This window comes from Mastigoproctus giganteus, chromosome 1, assembly GCF_048544385.1.
Source record: "Mastigoproctus giganteus isolate SK-2022 chromosome 1, ASM4854438v1, whole genome shotgun sequence".
Lineage (NCBI taxonomy): Eukaryota > Metazoa > Arthropoda > Arachnida > Uropygi > Thelyphonidae > Mastigoproctus > Mastigoproctus giganteus.
This window is the reverse complement of record NC_143575.1, coordinates 278,327,500-278,348,659: the sequence shown is the minus strand read 5'-3', so window position 1 is coordinate 278,348,659 and position 21,160 is coordinate 278,327,500. Positions and strand designations below refer to the sequence as shown.

Sequence of the window (21,160 nt, the reverse complement as noted above, 5' to 3'; positions counted from 1 at the left end):
GCATATTTCCAAGCAGAACGATTTTCAGAAACATTACGACAATTTCACTTTTATTGATGACTTTCTCAAAAAAATAGCAAACAAGGAAATTAAAGTATTTTATACTGCTTGATTTTAATGTTTTCTTTCTGTCCTTCCATCTTTTAATGTATACATTTCTGCTCTGCATCAATAAACAATGCTAAACAGTGAATTCTTGTTTTCTTCAGTTATTGGTGTCACTTCGGTTGTGTCCAAAGTGTTCACAATAAGTGGCAGCTTCACTGTATATGAAGTTTGGTATTACTTTTATATATAGTGGAAGACTGGGGGGGGGGGAGAAAAGAGAGAAAGATACTTACTTTCGGCTCTGGAAAGTGTGCATGGACTGGAATCTATCTGTGCAAGCTGAAAGTGCTAAAAAAAAAAAAGGGGGGGGAGGTTGGAAAGCAATTTTTAATTCACTCTTTTATTTCTTTGCTTTTATTTACTTAATTATAATCACACATAATGTGGAACTACTTTTAACACAATTATTTTCAAATAAATTTTCCCTTTTATGACACTAGGAGAGATGACTCATTTTATTATTTTTCTCCTATAAATTTAATATATTTTGTTCGTTATACTACTTATCTATGCTCTAACATTTCTATTACTCCTTGTCCTTCACCTTTCTTCTCCCAAAAATTGATAATGGATTATAAACACACAATATACACCTTTATTCATGCTTTATACAGCAAAATAGTGAAATGGTGTGGCATCCTGAAGAGATACCGTTTCACATATATCAGCCAGTTACCTACTAATTTAAGTTTAAAACTTTAGTACTTTAAAACAGAATTTTAATTTGAAGTATAATTTTAAGATTTTGGTGCAATAGATATACAGATAACCAGTTCCAAATGCATATATCTACCATGTCCACAGCTGTTACTAACACGGATGGAAAACTGCATGCCTGGATAACCAAGCACCAACTTTATACAAAGGGTACTAGGAAAGTTTTGCAATATGATGCAACAATGAATCACAGGAAGCTGCTTTTTGCTGCATGTTGAGACATGTTCATACGTGCATAGTAGCCGCCGCGCCAAGTCGATGGGCTCAGTTATTCATTAGTAGTGAGAGTGTAAAGTGCTTGCGATGGCATCGTGGTCACGAAATGAGATAAGGACAGTTTTGCGGTATAATTTCGTGCGTGGTTTAACCATAGACCAGTGCTTAGAAGAAATAACTCTTGCACTAGATGATGATTGTCCACATCGTACAACGATATTCAGGTGGTATAGAGAATTCCAAAGGGGAAATTTCACTCTGGAGGATTCTGAGAGGCCGGGAAGGCCACGAACGTCAGTTACGGAGGAAAACGTTACTGCTGTGAGGAAAATGCTTGACGAAAACAGGCGAGTGACCTACCAACAGATAGAGGATACTTTGGGCCTAAATGCACCAGCAATTCGTTCGATTCTGCAAGATCATTTGCACGTGAAGAAACTTTGTTCTCTCTGGGTGCCGCATCAACTGACTGAAGAGCAGATGACACGACGTGTGACTTGGTGCCGGGAGATGTTAAAAAAGTTTGATAAGGGACAATCTCGGTATGTGAACAACATCGTGACAGGTGACGAGACTTGGCTGTACTATTACGATCTGCCGACCAAGGCTCAAAATAAAGTTTGGGTCTTTGATGATGACGACACACCCGTAATTGTCAGAAAATCCCGATCTGTAAAGAAGAAAATGATAGCTGTATTTTTCAAATCGAGTGGAATTGTGGAACGTGTCGTTTTGGACACGCAGAAGACAGTCACAGCTAAGTGGTATACTGAACAATGCCTGCCTAAAGTCATTGGATCTATGAAGAACCTGCAGCCAAAGTCAAGAATGGACACCTGGTACCTCCATCACGAAAATGCTCCAGCTCACCGCGCCAAAGCCTGCACCGAATATTTGACCACGACAGGACTGAAACTTCTCGAGCACCCTCCCTACAGTCCAGACCTTGCTCCCTGCGACTTTGCACTGTTCCCGCATGTGAAAATGAAGCTAAAAGGGAGGCGGTTTTCCAGTGATGAGGACCTTCTACGGGCTTGGGACAACGAGTGTGCTTTACTCCCTAGTGAAATTTGGCAGAACTGGTTTAAAGATTGGTTTCAGAGGATGGATAGGTGTATTGAATGTAGAGGAAATTACTTTGAAAAAATTAAATAAACAAAGCTGTATTGCAAAACTTTCCTAGTACCCTTTGTATTCTTCAGTCATATACTGTTTACTTTCCTACAACTAAAATTTTTCCATACTCTGAGTTATTAGTGTAATACGAGGGAAGGAGCGTCTATTCCTATCCTAATTTTGCCTCCCATTAGATAAACAGTCAGACAATGACTTAACTATAATACACAACATTTACATTAAAAAAAAAATATATATATATATATAAGAGAAAACCTTTACTGCAACTAGATGAATACAATGTAGAATATGGGTAATGCTGTAACTATCCCGTCACAGCCAAAACCCAAGAGTGCACATTTGGATTAAGTAATTTGTAGAAACATTATAAAAATAGGGAAAAAAAGTAATATGCCATAATAAATCCATATAGTATTTTGTGGCATGTGCTGATAGCTGAGCTGCCAGTGTTATTGAAATTACATTTGTATGTAGCTTTATGTGATGTATAATTGTTTGCATCATAGCTATTTTGAGATTACTTCTAAAACATGGTTGGTTGTTTGCATCATATCAGATGATATGATGCAAACAACCAACCATATTTTAGAAGTAAACTCAAAATAGCATACCAACTGGATAATACAATACTCAAGGTAGAAACAGAATAGTGAAGAATAAAACAGACCTAGGTTAAATGTAGATTCCAACATGAAGTTCTCTGAGCATTGCAGGCATGAAGCTAGGACAGCTCATGGGATTATATCAATGATAAACAGGAATTTAAACATGAATTATATGATTAAATAAATAAATTTTCTGTTTATACTCTGGGGTAATGTCTGACCATGTGGTCAGACATTACCCCATAAGTCAATAATGTATGCAGTACTTAAGATTAAGTACTGTACAGGTATGGAAGCCTCATTTACAGTAGGAAGGGAATCTATTAGAACAGGTGCAGAAAAGAGCAACAAGATTATAAAATCAAAAAACCAACTCATAGAAATCTTTAAGTTCTGCAAACTCCAGTGTCTGGAAACAAGGCACCTGTGAGGAGATCCAACTGAACTGTTTAAGACTTTAAATAGATTGAGTAAATGAAATGATGCCATCAATACTATTTCTTGGATGAGAGAGAGAGAGAATAAACAAAAATTGGAAAATAATGGCTTCAGGATGGATATGCAAAAATTTGATTTTACCTAGAAAGAAACTAATTTCTGGAACAATCATCCACTTGGTGTTATGGACATGACTAAACTCATTCAACACAGGACAAAAATGACATCCTCCACAGTACAATGAGCTGGTCCCAGAGAAGACAGCTGTTATTGTCAGGGAAACATACTTTCTAAAAATTACATGTGGAATAGGACCAAGATATAGCTGCTGGGATGAAAGTTGCATTGTAAAGCAGTTATTATCTTTTTAAGGGCACAAAAGATGATATATCATTGCACACATTACTATTAATGATATTAAAGTAGAATTGAGGATTTATTCAACAACTACTTGGCAATGCTAAGGAAAAAAGTATTCAGCTAGGACTAAATTTGAAAGTATCCATAATTCTGCCACATACACACACACACACACACAGAGAGAGAGAGAGAGAGAGAGAGAGAGAGAGAGAGAGAGAGAGAGAGAGAGAGAGAGAGAGAGAGAGAGAAAGAGAGAGAGACAAAAGTTGCGGCCAATAGCTTTGGCAAGAGACCAGAATGCTCGGATACCATTAGAGCAAGAAGCAAGTTTTCTACTCTTAGCCTGTTCAAACTCAAGTTGGGACTGATTAATAACTGCTTTACAATTGTTGCGAGCTTTGGTGTAGGCAGAAAATGAAACTGAAGAAATAGAAACAAGCCAATTACGATATGCAACATTTTTCTCTTGAACAGCCTTAGCACATTTATTGGAAAACCAAGGTTTGGATAAAGGACGAGATTTTAAAGTGGAGTGTGGGATAAAGGATTCCATTCCTGCAAGAATAATTTCACTGACACGATCTGACCAAACGTTGATATCAGAAGTTTTGAAACAGTAATCCGACCAAGGAAAGGAAGAAAAGTCTCGCAGGGCATCCCATTTTGCATTCTTGTAATGCCAAACAACAAGAGGTTGGGAATAGCCATAAGATAAACGTTCCATTGGAGAAGAGACAATCACCAAGTTGTGATCTGAAGTGCCTAAAGGACCTCTCACTTCGACCGTGTTATGTGTACTTAGAAGGGTTGTTTGTGAGAAAAAGATCAAGCATATTGGCTGTATGATTAGGATTGTCCAGTATTCTTGTGGGTAAATGAACAATCTGTGCTAGGTCATTAGTAATTGCAAAAGCCTCAGCATCTCGACCTGCTGGGTCGGTGTGACTAGAAAATGGAAGGCAGCTGGAGTTGTGAACATTAAAATCACCAAGGAAAATTACCTCACTGTTAGGAAAGTTTGACTGGAGAAAGTCAAGTTTCAAAGAGAGGAAGTCAAAGAGCTCCAAGTGATGAGTGGAATTGGGAGAATGGTAGAGACAACAGATGAATTTGACACAATGAGGTAGAGAGATTTTAAGCCAGAGAAGATCAAAGAGAGGAGATTCCAAATTGCCAAGTCTCTGACAGGGAATATCAAAACGGACATATGCACAAGTACCACCTTTGAGGCGAAAGGAATCACACAGCAAATAATTTGGGCATCTGAGATGAGCAGTAGTTGAATCAACCGATAACTGAGATTCTGTCAGAAAAAGTACATGGAGTTTGGCAGACTGCAAGTGGAAATGGACATCGTTGAGATTAGAATTGAGACAACATATATTTGTTAAATGAATTAGGAAGTGCTTGGGAGGTTTAGATCTTTTCGCAGATAAACTTGCTCTATTAGTTTGACAATTCACTGTGTATTCAATAGTAAGAAAAGGTGGGTGGGACATGCTGTATGAAGTAATGAAATTTTTGGATAGGGGATACACGTGGTAAGAATATACCCAGATCCTTGACATAACGTGGCCTCGACAATGCTCCCCGCATACACACTGACTCCCTCCAGTCACTATCTGGCAGAGTAGAGGTAGCAAGATTATACACTAGCTGATCCGGAAGCCTCCTAGAGAGTTCCCACTAGGTTCGGTCCGGTGTACTAACTAGCGGCCGGCCTGTGAACACTGTTTTAGAGCTTCCATCATACTGCATGATGGAAGAGATAGGGAAGGGTTGACTGGAACTTAGCTCTAGAGACTAAACATGGGTTCCACCACTTTAAGTCTTCAATAAGCAAAGTGGTGATATTTCACCGGTTGATGAGTCATCTACCACCTAGTACTGCCTGGTAACATAGAGGGGGTGGCGTTTCTCCATGTGGTGTGGGCGCCACACCTCAACCCCCTGCTTACGTTGGTTCACACCTGGGTGGTCACCCACCATGTACTTGTGCATGGAGGTTATACCCAGGATTACTAACAGTCCCACCATCGTGAAGGTGCAAGCAGAGGATTTGGCTGTCACAGACCGTCCGGACTTCGCTGAAATTGGGCCCACTTGACTTGAGTGTCATCCGAATATCAGTTCCATCAGTGTTTTAGACTCCCAGGTAGCAAGTACAGCTTGCCTGGCATATCTGAGAGAATGTCTGTGACAACCTCAAGGACATCATCCTTGAGGTTGTATCATCAGTAGCAGTGAAATTTAATACTTTGGATGAGTATTAGTATGTGGAACAGTGATAGATGTGTTAACAGCCTTGTTTATCTTAGTTGTTTTAGTAGGTAAGGGTACACTTTCTCAAAGTGATTAAGCCCAGCCTGACATTGATCTGTTTGGGGAAAATGTCTAATTTTGTTTGGGTACCAGTTGTTATCGTTCCTTGGATAGCAGTAGTTATTAGTGGTGACTTTTGAATTACTTGGGTGAAAGTAGGTTGGGTGTGTGTTATTTTGGGCCTGTACTAATTTTTTGCTTTCTTGGTACATGATGTTTTTTATGGCTGTGACCTGTTCAATCTTTTTTTTTTTTTTCCTTTTGTTTTTTAGAGGAGAGAATCTCTGGTGTAGGCAGTGTGTAGGCTACCGCAATTTGAGTATTTATGCTGCTTTGCTTTAAATCTGCGTGGACGCATTCATGTGAAGCACAAGCAGCAGAAGTGGCTAAACCTCTGCAGACATTTTTGGCATTTAAAACATGCTCGGTTACTAATATATGGTTTATATGACAGTTGAGATACCCTGCTTTGATGGATGCTGGAAGTGTTTGGAGGTATCAAATGTTAGGATTATGTTCCAGGTTGAGACTAGAGCACTGTCTCATTCATTTAGTATATATGCACATTACATGCACAATTCCCTGGTCTTGTAATTCATTTTTAAACTCTTCTTCTGAGAAGTTTGAGATCCCACTGAACTATCACACACCTATAGGAGTTTAGAATAGCATGAGAGGAAACGGTAATGGATGATCCTCCATACAATGTGATTTTTTGGAGCCATACTGACTGCCATTCATCTGAGACTTCAACAGGCAAGTTGCAAGATCTCTCCTGGTTGTTTCTGAAGGCAATATGAGTTTTTTCAGGTATATCACAATTTTAAAAGCAGAGCAACTACCTAGAGACTGTTCTTGAGTAGAATGCAACACAAGATGCAGTGGAGCTCTTGTTTTAACACTATCGATATTTAGGTGTTTAGCACTGTGAGTTAGTCTTCTCTCTCATGATTGGTCATATTAGGATATAGAAACTGAAGGTTTGGAGGGGGGGGGATCATTTTTCTCTTTTTGGCTTTGGAAAGGTGACTTTTCGTAACAGGTTTCCGGCCCTACCACAGAGAAGCAGGAACAGTACCACAAGAGTAACTAAGTAGCTGAGTTAGGTTGATTTGTACTATTAAGAAGAAACAGAAAGGTGAATTTCCCTTCTGGGACTCTGCCTACTTCATGAAGTGCAAAACAGCTACATTCTACAATTAAATAAGGAAAAGTATATTTAAAATTAAAAAGAATCTATTTGCTTTGCACACACAGATTGCTTTAAGTAGTGTAATCTTTTTTAGTTATGTAATGTCTTCTCCATGCAAGGCTGGGGGAAGGGGAAGAAGACATTACATGACTGATGTTTGGGCTCAAGGATTTCATCCTTGTACCTCATAGCAATCAACGTTCTGCCTTCAAAGATGTACAATGAGTTGAGTGTTGTGACCAATGATTGACTATTTTTATTCAGCTCTCCAGATACATCTCCTGTCTCCAGCAGGTGTTGCTGTAATTGGGATATCACGTCTAAGCTTGCCCCATCCACCTCTCATTGACCTGCTTCCATCTGACAACAGATCTACTACAAAGTATCAATTGTATAATGTATCAGTACCAGTGGTCCACCTACCCAAACAGACTTAATATTTGTGATCAATTGAAAGGACTGGTACATAGTTCTATTAAAATGCCCATATTTGAATACCAGAATGATACGCATTTCATGCTCATTTCCATCAATGTAGAATGTCTTTTTCTGCATGTAGAAACTCAACTATACTTTAACTTTAGTTCACCAGTGTAACAGAACACTTGATTAGGAGATCATATTATTAATAAAAAAAAAAATAAAAACAAAGAAATTTACCTTGAGTGAGGATTCATAGTCAGAAATGACTTTAAACATCAAACCTAAACGAAGATGGACTTCATTTGATCGAGTAAAACTAGGATCGACATAGAGAACTTGTCGAAAAGCTCTAATTGCCCTAAAGGAGCAAAAAACAATAATAATAATAAATCCAATGCACTGATTATTATAATTTGCTATTTTTCACACATGTACACATACTCATAAGTTTAATTATAACTAGTTGCAATTCAGACTTCAAGCATAAAATCACAACATTTCTAAAATCGCTGACATGAATTACATAGCATTTCTGAGATGCCACTGCTTCTTAGAAAAAACAAATACTGCTACAGTAACTTTGGTATTTAAAGAGCATATTAACAATGGAAGTATGCATAATAGTATAAATAAGACATTTTGCTGCACTGAAGTTTAATTGGTTGAATTTATCATTAGACCGGAATTTTAATTAACCCAGAAGTGGTGGCACCTAGTCGTCTGATAAATTCCTCAGCTATTATACTCATCTTACTATTTTACAAGATTACTAACATTATTAAGTATTTTTTTCACCCCTAATGAGGTAAATCCCTCTTGGTGCAAATCTTACTGGATATTAAGATATTGCCATATATATATGTACAGTGAAACTTCCCTTTAACGGACAGCCATGGGAAATGAAAATTTGTCCGTTAGAGAGAAGTGTCCGCTAACAAGAAGTCTGAGGGAGAAAAAAAAAAAAAAAAAGAGAAAGAAAAATCGTTAAACGTTTAATGTAAAATTAAATTAAAATATATACAGATTTTGAACAATATTTTTGTAAATAATATACATACAATTGTGCTATGCATATTATGACTTTATCTTAAGAAAATACATACAGTAATCACTTATTTTCTTCTGCACCTTCTTCTGGCTGATAATTTTGTTTTCAACATTTGTTTGGAGTGAAGAAACCATCGAAAGTCCTTCAGTATCTTCTTCAGCGGCAAAAAACATTTTTAAACGATTGATTTGTATGAGCGCTTCTTCTATTTTCATTGGTGGTTCGTCGTTAATATGTTCTTCGACAGAATGACCTCCTTCTATTTCTTCATCCTCATGAGGAACTTCTTGAAAAATATCGATAATGTCGTTGATATCTAGAGCACCATCTTCTGTAGTGAGGTTCGAGTCTATATCTTTGTAGCCAGGGTCACTTGTAGCTGAAATATCGTACATTATCAATAGATGTTGAAGTACTTGTTCTTCTTGGTGCTCCACATTGCTGTTCACAACTTCAATTTTTGCGTTTGAGAAGCCATACTTTACAAAACAGTTCACGACAGTTCGTTTTCTAATTGCGTTTACTGAAGAGGAAATCCATTGAATGGCATCTAGGATGCTGAGTTTCTTTGCAAGGTCACTCGCACATGTTACATCGTTCATGTTTGCAATGAGATATCTTAAAACACTTTTTCTGTAGTGAAGTTTAAAATTTTTTATTATCCCTTGATCCAAGGACTGACACTCTGCAGATGTGTTTGGTGGCAGAAAAATGATTTGAATGTTGGACAATTCAATGTGCAGGTGAGATCCTGCATTATCCATGAAAAGAATAATTTTTCTGTTTTGACGAATCATGTTTTGGTTAAAGTGACTTATCCATTTGCTCATATCTCATGTCATCCACGCTTTTTTATTAGACTTCCAGTCAACATTCAAAAGATTCAACTTTATGCCCTCGAAACAACGAGAATTTTGTGGTTTTCCTATAACAAGAGGTTGTTCAAAGTCTCCCAGCATATTTGTACACAATAGTACAGTCAAGCGTTCCTTAGAAATTTTTCCGCCCTGGCACTTTTCGTTTTTTAGACTCATTGTTTTTTCAGGAAGAGTTTTAAAAAACAACCCTGTTTCGTCACAATTGTAAATATCCTTAGCTTCAAAATCATGGCATAAATCTTCCAATTTGACTTCCAGTCCACTCTGTTACACCCCCAGTACCAACAGATCCACCTTCACCACTTACGGTTTTCCAAGAAATTTTATGCGGAGGTTTGAACTTATCTAGCCATCCCACAAAAGCTATGAACTCATTTACTCCCATAGATTTCGCAACCTCCAAAGCCTTTTCCCTAATAATAGGCCCATTAATGGGAATTTTTTTAGCACGTGCGCGACAAAACCACTCATACGTAACATTGTCAATTTGAAGTCCAACAGTTTTTGGGAATGATTTTTGAACTTGAACATTTACGTGTTGCCAAAATTGTTAGAGCAGTTCATTTTTTTCCCTTTAGGATGTCGCTATTCCCCATTTTGAAATTTGCAGCAAAATTGCGAACACTATTTTTTTGTCGATCATATGCATTAATGAGTTCGACTTTATCTTTTATAGTTAAATGTTTACGAGAAGACATTGTGCACTTCACATGACACTGAACAAAACTGAAAACTCTAACGCAAAAGATGAAAGGCCGACCAATTTTTTTTTTTTTTTTTTTTAAAACAGGCAGATAACAATCAGAAACAGATAGCCTTGTTAATTATTGGTGGAATATATTGAATAGTTTTAGCCCTAGAAAAAGTGCCATTTGATGTATCCAATTATAATTATAAACAATTAACTACATAATCATTTTATTCTATTTTATATTTTTCTTTTATTGCTAATTATATATTTAGAGGTATAGCAATGTAAACATAGGCTCTTTATAGGTTCTTATGGCCCTCTTAGTACTTTTATGCAAATGTTTTAATACACTTTGAGTACCTATATAGTGCCAATTATACTCCTGCATAGTAATTATATATATAACTGTTTGAGTCTAATTGTTCAAAATGACCAAAAAATGTTCATATTTATATTTTGTGCTTTTATTGAGCAATGTTAATAAAACATGTGTTGCTGAAAATCAAATAAAAAAAAAACATTTAAAGTTTGAAATTTATCATTAAGAAAATATAAAAAATTACATTTAATAAGTATTACATCCACTGAATTGGTAAACTCCAAACAGAAAACAAGAAAAGGGTGTTGCTTTTTTAAAGAAATGGAAAAAAAAGAACATCTGATTTGGGATCTGTCTCACCTATTAACCTGACAGTAGTATCACTCTGATACTACTGTCAGGTTAATAGCTATATATATTTTGGGAAATTTTTATTGCCCATACTAATAAATTAATCAAATTAGTTAACTTACACAGCACAGTTTTATGGCTTTTCTACCCTACAGGCCATAGGCAGTGCAAAAAAAAAAAAAAAAAAAAAAAAATAGTGCATTAACTGTGCAGTCAGATACGAAGTTTTCAGAGTGAAGAAGACAGGCTGCAAGAGCAGCTCATGGGGATATTGTCGATGACATACAGAAACTTTGCTAGCAGAGATAAGGAGGTGGTTATCCCTTGGTCAGGCAATGGTCAGGCCACACCTTGAATACTGCATACATGTCTGGAGACCTCATTTTAGGAAGGATGTAGAGCTGCTGGAATGAGTACAGAGAAGGGCAACGAAATTGGTGAGAGAAAAAAGGGAGCTCTTACCAAAAAAAAGGGCTTAAGTTCTGCAAATTGCAGCATCTGGAGGTGATCTGATTCAGGTGTATAAGGCTTTGAATGGTTTCAGCAAGCTCAAATGTTGGTGGGAATCTTCCTCTTGCTCAGTTTATATACTCAAAGGGGGGGCATAAATTAAAATTGACAAAAGACAGAATAGATGACTGGAAATTTGATTTTAGACAACGAGTGGTTGAGTGTTGGAACAAACTTCTGTCATTGTGGAGGTTGATAAATAAATTTAAGGAAGAACTGGACAAATGTTTGGAGCAAATGGATAGGCTTGCTTTAAGCTTGCATCATATGCCATTACTAATGCTAATATCACACAAAACATTCAGATATCAGATTTTTGTAAATTCTTTTGTAAAATATTGATTATTTTGTAAAATGATCATTTTATTTTTGTCACTTTTTAATATTATAATTGTTATTTCTCAGTAAATAAACTTGTAATCATATTCAGATACAAGTTACTCAAAGATATTTATGCTATATATCTCAAATCAAGTAAGCTCTCCTATTGCACCTGTTACCTTTACTGTAACAGGACAACACTTCAGTGTATTGTTTAAATCTGTTTACCCATTCCTATGCAACGTATCTTCCCAAGCCATTTAAATCAATCAAGTTAAATATAAAATGGGTCATGTTTCTAAATAATGGAATTTTCACTAGCGGTAGTAGTGTTCAAGATATCTTATATGCAATGACTTTTTTTTTTTTTTTTTTTTTTGGCTGATGCTGCATAAGCTCATACACTTGCTTTCTTGCATCACATGCCACTACTACTACTACTTCAATAAATGTGCTTTCTGAACCAATCTGCAAAAGAACAGTATATTGATAATGTTACAAAGAGATTGCCAGATTTAAGGGGAGGTAAAGAGAGAATTATTATCCATGTGGAGACTAACGATATTAAATATACATGAATTGGTCATCTGTTGGATATATATAGGATTATGATGAAAAAATGCTGAGGGTTAGGGCAGAATGCCTCCTAACGTGGCCTCCATTTGTAAGTAGGGGAAATATATTTTGTAGAGATGGTATTCATTTCAGCAAAGGTGGTGCAAGGATTTTGTCAGTACCATTGAAGTTACCATAAGGGTTGAGGGAACTGCTTTGATGAAATGAATAGGTACTTTGCATTGGTTACAAGTGACAAAAGATCCTCCTTGCTGAGAAGAGGCTGAACCATATAAAATTGTTAACAGAAGGAACTGCTTCTACAGGGATGGGATACACTTAAATAGAAAGGGTGCAAGAATATTTTCTGATGCTATCGAGGCAGTGATAGGTGGGTCGGAAAACTGCTAGCTTGGCGGGATAAAAGGACTAATAGATTAACAGTAGCCACTGGCACAAGTGAAAGTGATTCTTACACTGCTTCTATTGGAATGAGCAGAAGCCTGGAAAACAAGATGCAGGATATTTCAGAGACTGCTGGGAGTCATTGCGGTACAAGTAAACACATGGGTTGTGTTAGGGTAGCTAAGAATAGGAACAGCTGCAAGTACACCAATGCTAGGAGTTTGGTAAATAAATTTGATGAATTTGAGGTATTACTCAAAGCATCAAAGGCGGATTTTGTTGGGATATCAGAGACGTGGTGTCACACAGATATAAGAAATGCAGAACGGGAATTTGGGGAGTACAACTTCTACAGAAAGGATAGACAGGATAGGAAGAAAGGAGGGGTTCTGCTATTACTTAAGAAACACAAAATCCAAGGAAGTGAAGCCAGTCGACATCGCTGGACAGTGCAGTGTTGAGTCAGTTTGGTGTGACATAGGCATTGGGAGATCAAAATTGAGAGTAGGAGTGTGCTATAGGCCTAATGACTCTGATGAGTATAATAAGAAACTGTACAGGGAAATAGAGTGGGCCAGTAAATCAGAGAGTCTTATAATGGGAGATTTTAATTTCCCAGATATTGACTGGAATTTGGGGGATGGTCACTCACACACTAGCAGGGCTTTTGTGGCTTTATTGGATGATTGTTTTCTACATCAGCATGTTCGGGAGGTAACTAGAGGGAGTAATACTCTTGATTTGATTATCAGTAGGGATTCTTCATGCATTAAGAATCTGCAGATAGAGGAACCACTAGGTGGCAGTGATCACAGTGTGCTTAAGTGGGATTTACTCAAAAAAGTAACTACCATCAGGGGAAAAGGAAAGGGTTATTGCTTTCGTAAAGGCGACTACGATGGTCTGATACAGTATTTAAATTCTATACAGTGGGACCAACTGATGATGTTACCAACAGCAAATTCAAAATGGGAAACATTCAAATTACCGTTTTGTAAATAATTGTTCAATTTTCCCGGAAGTTTGGGAAACTGTAAGCCCCTGGCTTTATGGCCGTGAAGGGTAATAAAGATTATCTCTCTCTCTCTCTCTCTCTAACTTATCTTGGAAGCTACTAGGCTTTGTATACAAACTAAGAAATATTGTTCAAAGTTTAGGCCTAAATGGATGTCAGATGAACTAATGAGACATATGGGAGAGAAGAAAAATGCATGAGATACATATAAATTAACACATGACACAGAAGCCTATGATAGATATAAGTTGGTCTGTAACCAAGTTACAAAGGAGGTAAGGCAGGCGAAGGCAGATACGAGAAATCTTTGGCAAAGGATGCAAAGAAAAACAGTAAAGAGTTCTTTACTTATGTAAACTGTAGAAGGAAGAGGATGAATCAGATTGGTCCACTTGATATCGGATAGGTATCTGATATCAAGTGGACAGGTAGCTAACAAACTAAATGAATATTTTGCATCGACATTCACACACGAGGGGATTGCCAGAGGTGTATTCAACTCTGGCAGTAAGCTAGATAATCTTGAAATAAGTGAGAGTAAAGTGGAGGAGAAATTGTTGAAGATAAAGACAAGAAAGGTACGTGGGGTGGATGGGATCTATCCAGTTATATTAAAGGAGGCAGCAAAGGAAGTAAGCAAACCCTTAGCCATAATTATGAGAGCTCGCTTGGACTCAGGGGAGGTACCTATAGACTGGAGATGTACAAATGTGACCCGCAATTCACAAAGGCTGACAAGTAATTATAGACCTACGAGTTTAACTTCTGTTCCAGGAAAATTAATGGAGGCACCGGTTAAAGAAGCACTGCAGGATGATCTAGACAAGACTTCAGTTACAGCTCGGACACAGCATTGTTTTGTTAAGGGGAAGTCTTACCTGACCAATTTGATTGGATACTATGATGCAGTCACAAAAGAACTGGACGCAGGGAATAACTGATATTATATACTTGGATCTTAGAAAGGCTTTTGATACTGTTGCACATGGAAGACTGCTGCACAAATTGGAGCAGTGTGGTATTGGAGGCAAATTGCTGCTATGGATAAAGGGATGGTTGAGTGGCAGAAGACAGAGAGTGGTAATCAATGGACACTGTTCATTGTGGACTAATGTTATTAGTGGAGTCCCTCAGGGTTCAGTATTGGGTCCTTTATTGTTTTCTGTATTTATAAATGATATTGATGATGGTATATCAAGCTTAATATCCAAGTTTGCAGACAATACAAAGGTTGGCAGGGTTGTTAGGGACACTACAGACGCTATGCTGCTACAACAGGATCTGGAAAGGTTGAGCAGATGGGCTGAGAGGTGGCAAATGAAGTTTAACATTTACAAATGTAAAGAACTACATATGGGAAACAGCAACCCCAGAGCAGTGTACCAACTCTGTGGTACTACACCGACAGTGGTAGAGAATGAAAAGGACCTGGTGATAATTGTGCAGGCAGATATGAAGCTCTCTGAGCAGTGCAGATGGGCTGCAAGAGTAGCTCATGGTGTCTTATCAATGATATACAGGAATTTTTCTAGCAGTGATAAGGAGGTAATTATTCCCTCGCATAAGGAAATGGTCAGGCCACACCTCGAGTACTGTGTACAGGTCTGGAGGCATTATTTCAAGAAGGATATAGAGCTGCTGGAACAAGTACAGAGAAGAGCAACAAGATTAGTGAATGGAACAAAGGGTTGCTCTTACGAAGAAAGGCTTAAATTCTGCAAATTACAGTGTCTGGAGACTAGGCACCGGCGAGGTGATCTGATAGAGGTGTATGAAGCTTTGAACGGTTTGAGCATGCTCAATGCTGATGGGATTCTGCCTCTTGCTCAGAATAATCACCTGAGAGGGCATAAATTCAAATTGAGGAAAGACAGATGTAGGATAGATGTGCGGAAATTTGCCTTTAGCCAGCGGGTATTTGGTTGGTGGAACAGACTTCCATCCCTTGTTGTGGAAGTTGATAGCCTAAATAAATTTAAGGCTCAGCTGGACAGGTATTTCGAAAGAACGGAGGGGTGAAGTGGAAGTTTTTTTTTTTTTTTTTTTTTTGGCTGATGCTGCATAAGTTTGCTTTCTTACATCATATGCCTCTACTAATGCTAATTAGTGATGTCATAGTTACAGACATCACTAATTTCAAAGTAACTTGCACTCACCACATAAATTCTTGTTTGTTGCCACAACATCCAATGCTGATATGATGTCTGAAGTTGATAAAATGGCTGAATTTGAACTCCTGGTTAGAACAACCAATGCTGATATAAGAGTGTAACAGAAACAGGATGCCATCCAGAAATTAGTGATGATGAGTTCCATTATGGTATGTACAATATATTTAGAAAAGATAGGAGTGGAGGGTTCCTACTTAGAATCTGTGTGGTGCAAGTTAACTGGAAGCAAAGGAACAATAACAGTGGGAGTTATCTACAGACCAGAAGATTGTGAAGAATATAACAGAAGTCTTTACATGGAGATGTAATGGGCAAGCAAGCATGAATGTCTTAATATATATCCCAGATTGATTGGAATAAGTGGGACAGAAACTCACAATGGGGAAAAAACGTTTTAAATAAACTAGATGATTATTGTTTGTACCAGCATGTTAGAGAAACTACTAGGGATGAGAACATTCTTGACATCAATTATTAAGGAATCAATGACACACAGAGCTTAAAGTACAGGAACCGTGGTCAGGAAGTGATCATGCAATTGTCAGTTGGACGATTAAGAAAAATGTTGCAGTAGTTAAAGGTAAAGGCGCAGGTTTCAAGTTCAGAAGTTCAACAGTTTTGTGTGCTATATGGCTACATCTGTGAATTGCGCTGATTACCGAGGGACAGTGAATATATTTGAATTATGTAATACTTTTAAAGCAAAAATCACAGAAACCACGAATGCACACATTCCATTAAGAAAATATTGCAGGAGAAGAATGCTGAAATGGATGACTGCAGAGCTGGCTGGTCAAACAGAGTAGAAAGAGATAGCATGGGACAGTTACAGAATGATGAAAAGTAACGAAGTCTACAACAGGTACAAACTGATCTGTATCTGATCAGTGGCGCCTCCGTAGCCAGGTGGGAAGGAGCAGCAGTGCGTAGCACACGCTTCTTGATTAGACCGGAGTTCGAGCCCGTCACCACCAAATACGGAGGATGCGGAAAAAGTCAGGGAATGACCACCGCATACTCCCAAGCAATATGGCCTTAGTTGCTAATGCTCTTAAAAAATCAAAGTATCTGATCAGTACCACAAATAAGGTCAGGGAGGGCAAGGCTGCATATGAGAAAGCATTGGCTAAGAGAGCAAAGAATGGGGACAAGGAATTTTTCATGTATGTGAATACAACGAAGAAGAAAGCTAATCAGATTGGACCCTTGGGCACTGGGTGTGGGAAAGTCCTAGATAACCCAGCTGATGTTGCAGATGAATTGAATAGGTACTTTGCATCGGTTTTTACTGATGAAAGTCCCTTCAAGCTGAGACGCTGTGCAATTGAGGCTGTGCCATATGAAATTAGTTACAAATGATTGTTTATTAGAAAAAAAGTTTGGGCATAGTGGCAAGTATGGCTCCCAGGGTTGATGACATATAACCTGTAGTTTTGAGGTAGAACAGAAGTGAATGAATTAAACCACTGAGGTAATGAACCATTGGGTTTAATTATGAGGGTATCTTTGGGCTCAGGGGAGATTCCTTTGAATTGGAGAAGTGCCAATGTTTTGCCAATACATAAAAGCAGTTTTTAGAGTGAAGTTGGTAACTACAGACCGGTTAATCTGACTTCAGTGCTGGGAAAAACCTTAAAGGCAATGATCAAGAGTGCAATCCAGGGATTGCACTCTTAATCATTTAGATAGATATGGAATTTGAGAACACACAGCATACCTTTGTTAATGGAAAATAATGTTTAACTACCTTATTAAGGCTATTTTGACACAGTTACTCATGAGCTGCATTTATTGAACAATTTCTTTATTTGAATTTTAGTAAAGCATTTGACTCGGATCAGGCTGCAGGGCAGAGGGTTGTAATCAATGGCTATTCTTCAGATTGATGTAACGTCAAGGGTGGGGTCCCTGAAGGATCAGTTGTTGAACCACTGTTGTTTCTCATTTTAATAAATGAGATCGGCAAAGGAATAGAAAGCATGATGTCAAAATTTGCAGATGTAAAGATTGGCAGAGTCTTTAATGATCGGTGCCAAGCAGCTCTCCTTCAGTATGACTTGAAGAGACTTCAAAAATTGGTCAGAGAAGTGACAGTATGTTTTAATGCTGCTAAATGCAAGGTCTTACACTTGGGGGATAGCAACCCCCAAATATATTATACACTTGGCAAGGTCAAATTAAAAATCAGTAAAGGAGGAAGAAAGGAATCTGGGAGTTACAATACAGGCAGATATAAAGTTTTCTGAACAGTGAAAACAGGCAGACAGAAAAAAAGAAAGCCCAAGGTGTCTTATCGATGATTCATCGAACGTTATCTTGTAGATATAGGGAGGTCATAATCCTACTGTATAAGGCAATAATGGAGACCTCATCTGAAAAAATGACATTGAGCTTCTTGAAAGGATCCAAAGATGGGCAACTCGAATGGTGAGATCATCAGAATGATGAACATAAGGAAAGACTCCAATTATGTGGACTACAGAGCATGGCAACCAGGCACCTCAGAGGGATTAGCATCAGAGGGAGGCATACGATACAATAAAGCAATCTTATGCAGCATCAGCAAAAAAAAAAAAAAAAAACTTCCCATTTCACCCCTCCTTCGTTCCAAATGCCTGTCCAGCTCAGCCTTAAATTTATTTAGGCTATTGGCTTCCACGACAAAAGATGGATGCCTGTTCCACCAATTAACTACCTGCTGGCTAAAGGCAAATTTCTGCACATCTATTCTACAACTATCTATCCACAATTTGAATCTGTGCTCCCCCTCAGCATCTTAGTCTGAGCAAGAGGAAGAATCCCATCAGCATTCAGCTTGCTCAACCCATTCAAGGCCTTATACGCCTCAATCAGATCACATCACAGGTGCCTACTCTCCAGGCACTGCTTTTGCAGAATTTAAGCCTTTCTTGGTAAGAGCACCCCTTCGTTCCCCTCACCAATCTTGCTGCCCTTCTTTGTACTTGTTGTAGCAACTTTACATCCTACCTAAAATGAGACCTCCTGTACACAGTACTCTAGGTGTGGCCTGACCATTGCCTTATATAATTGGATAATCATCTCCCTGTACCTCCTGCTAGCAAAATTCCTATATATCATTGACAAGACTCCATTACATGCCCTGGCAGCCTGTCTGCACTGCCAGCAAACTTCATATTTGACTGCACAATTACCCCCAGTTCTTTTTCACTTTCTACTTCCCTGAGTGTAGTGCTACACAGTTGGTACGTTTCTCTTCAGTTATTGCTACCTATATGCAGTACTTTCCATTTCTAAATGTTAAACTTCAGTTGCCACTTCTCAGTCCATTTTCCCAACTTATCTAGATCCAGTTGGAGTAGCATACTGTCTTTACTGTCGTTAATCACCCTGCCAACCTTTGTATCATCTGCAAACTTGGACATTAAACCCGATATACCTTCATCAATATCACTGATAAATATACAAAACAATGGGCCCAACACCAAACCCTGGGAAACTCCACTAATAACATTTCTCCATGAAGAGCAGTGTCCATTGAATACCACTCTCTGTTGTCTCCCACTCAACCATCCCTTTATCCATTGCAGCAACTTACCCTTAATACCATACCTCTGCAATTTGTGCAACAGTCTTCCATTTGCAACAGTATCAAAAGCTTTCCTGAAATCCAAGTATATGATATCAAAATTATTTTTGGCATTCAGTTCCTTTGTGACCACATCATAGTATCCAATCAAATTGGTCAGACAAGACCTCCCTTTAACAAACCCATGCTGTTGTTGTGTTTAACGACACAAAGGCTACTTGGGCCATATTGTGTCTTTCTAATGGTGAATATTCAATAATAACTATATTTTATGATATATTCCTATCCGGTTTAGGAAAGTAAATAGTTCTTTTTTATTAGGATCATCTCCCAGAATCTGCATTAAATTTATTGATCTCTGCATATTAGTAATTGATTTAAAAGTGTCTAAACGGATGTTTTGAAATCGGGGACAGTCCACTAACAAATGGCGAATGGTCAGTTGTACTTGACATGATATACATTGTGGAGCGCTGTCATTAGTTAATAGATAGAGGTGAGTGAGATCAGTATGCCCAATCTTAGCCTTCCTAAAATTGTTTCTTCTCGTCTGCTTTTCTGGAAGCTGGAGTGCCACAGCTTTGGTTCTGGTTTTATTTGGTACAATTTATTTCCTGGATGGCCTTTCCAGATTAACGACCAGCTATTATAACAAGCTTTACGGATAATATGTTTACAATCAGTATATGGAATTTGAAAAGTTTGCAGGTTGTTTGTTTGGCTGCAAGATCTGCTCTTTCATTTCCTGCTATCTCAGAATGACCTGGAATCCAGCAGAAAGTGACAGTATCCTGAAAGAGGCCTCTGAGGTCGGGAAAACTCATGTCTAAGAATATATAAATTCATACACCGACCATTGAATAAAATTTAAAATGACTACAATTTTTACAAAAAAAAAAAAAAATATATATATATATTTACAATAAATATATATATATATTTACAATCAAATCTCCCCGGAGGACGCTATTATTTTGGATCGTGCACATGGATACTGGGAGCGTAAATGGCTCGAGGGTTTACGGATTAGTTCATCCAGTAGGAATACAATAAACAGAGATAGAGGTATACGTATTAATCCTATCTTTGAAACAATTATATTAAGGTCGGATGAACGATTTTCTTTGCCACGTTCCCGAGACATTTCCGCTTCCAGTTCTGACCATGTGCCGATTGAACCACGTGGAGAAATACCACGTGTGGAGGTACCGTGAGCCTGCTACTTAAGGAGATGTTGCAGGAAGTTATATCACTGTTGAAGAAGGGAGCTGACGCTCCTGAAAGCTTCAGATTTTTAGCGCTTTTAATGTTTTATATTTTAGCAAATTTTATTGTAAATGACCTTTTTATTACAGTTTTTAGCATTCCGTAATAGTTTATTGTAAATATATATATATATATTTTTTTTTTGTAAAAATTGTAGTCATATTAAATTTTATTCAATGGTCGGTGTATGAATTTATATATTCTTAGACAGAAAGTGACAGTTTGGTTTGACTCATATTTTAGCATTAAATCAGATCACACACCAACCATAAGAGTAAGTATTTACTGTAAGTAAAATATTTACATATTAAAATAAAATAAAATAAATAAATATTTACAAAAACTGCTATTATATTAAATTAAATTATATACATATAAAACATTAAAACTGTGATAAAATCCTTGAGATAAAATACACTAAAATAAACCGGATTAAAAGCGATAAAAATCTCTGGAGCTTTCGGAGGCATCCGCCTCCTTCTTCAGCAGTAACAAAACTTCCTGCAGCATGTCCATATATAACAGGCTCACGGTACCTATACAC

The 21,160-nt window shown here is 37.7% G+C and overlaps 1 protein-coding gene across 5 annotated transcripts in view; it reads right to left on the bottom strand.

Moving 5' to 3' along the window:
- The window catches only part of Utx (Utx histone demethylase), a 758,689-nt gene that overhangs the window by 293,580 nt on the left and 443,949 nt on the right, over window positions 1-21,160 (bottom strand). For all 5 annotated transcript variants that reach the window (XM_090377749.1, XM_090377755.1, XM_090377761.1 and 2 more), the window contains 2 exons: window positions 7,756-7,876; window positions 342-396 (listed from right to left, as the gene is read on the bottom strand). In XM_090377749.1, coding sequence (XP_090233875.1) covers window positions 342-396; window positions 7,756-7,876 — 176 coding nt within the window. The remainder of the gene's footprint in view (window positions 1-341; window positions 397-7,755; window positions 7,877-21,160) is intronic.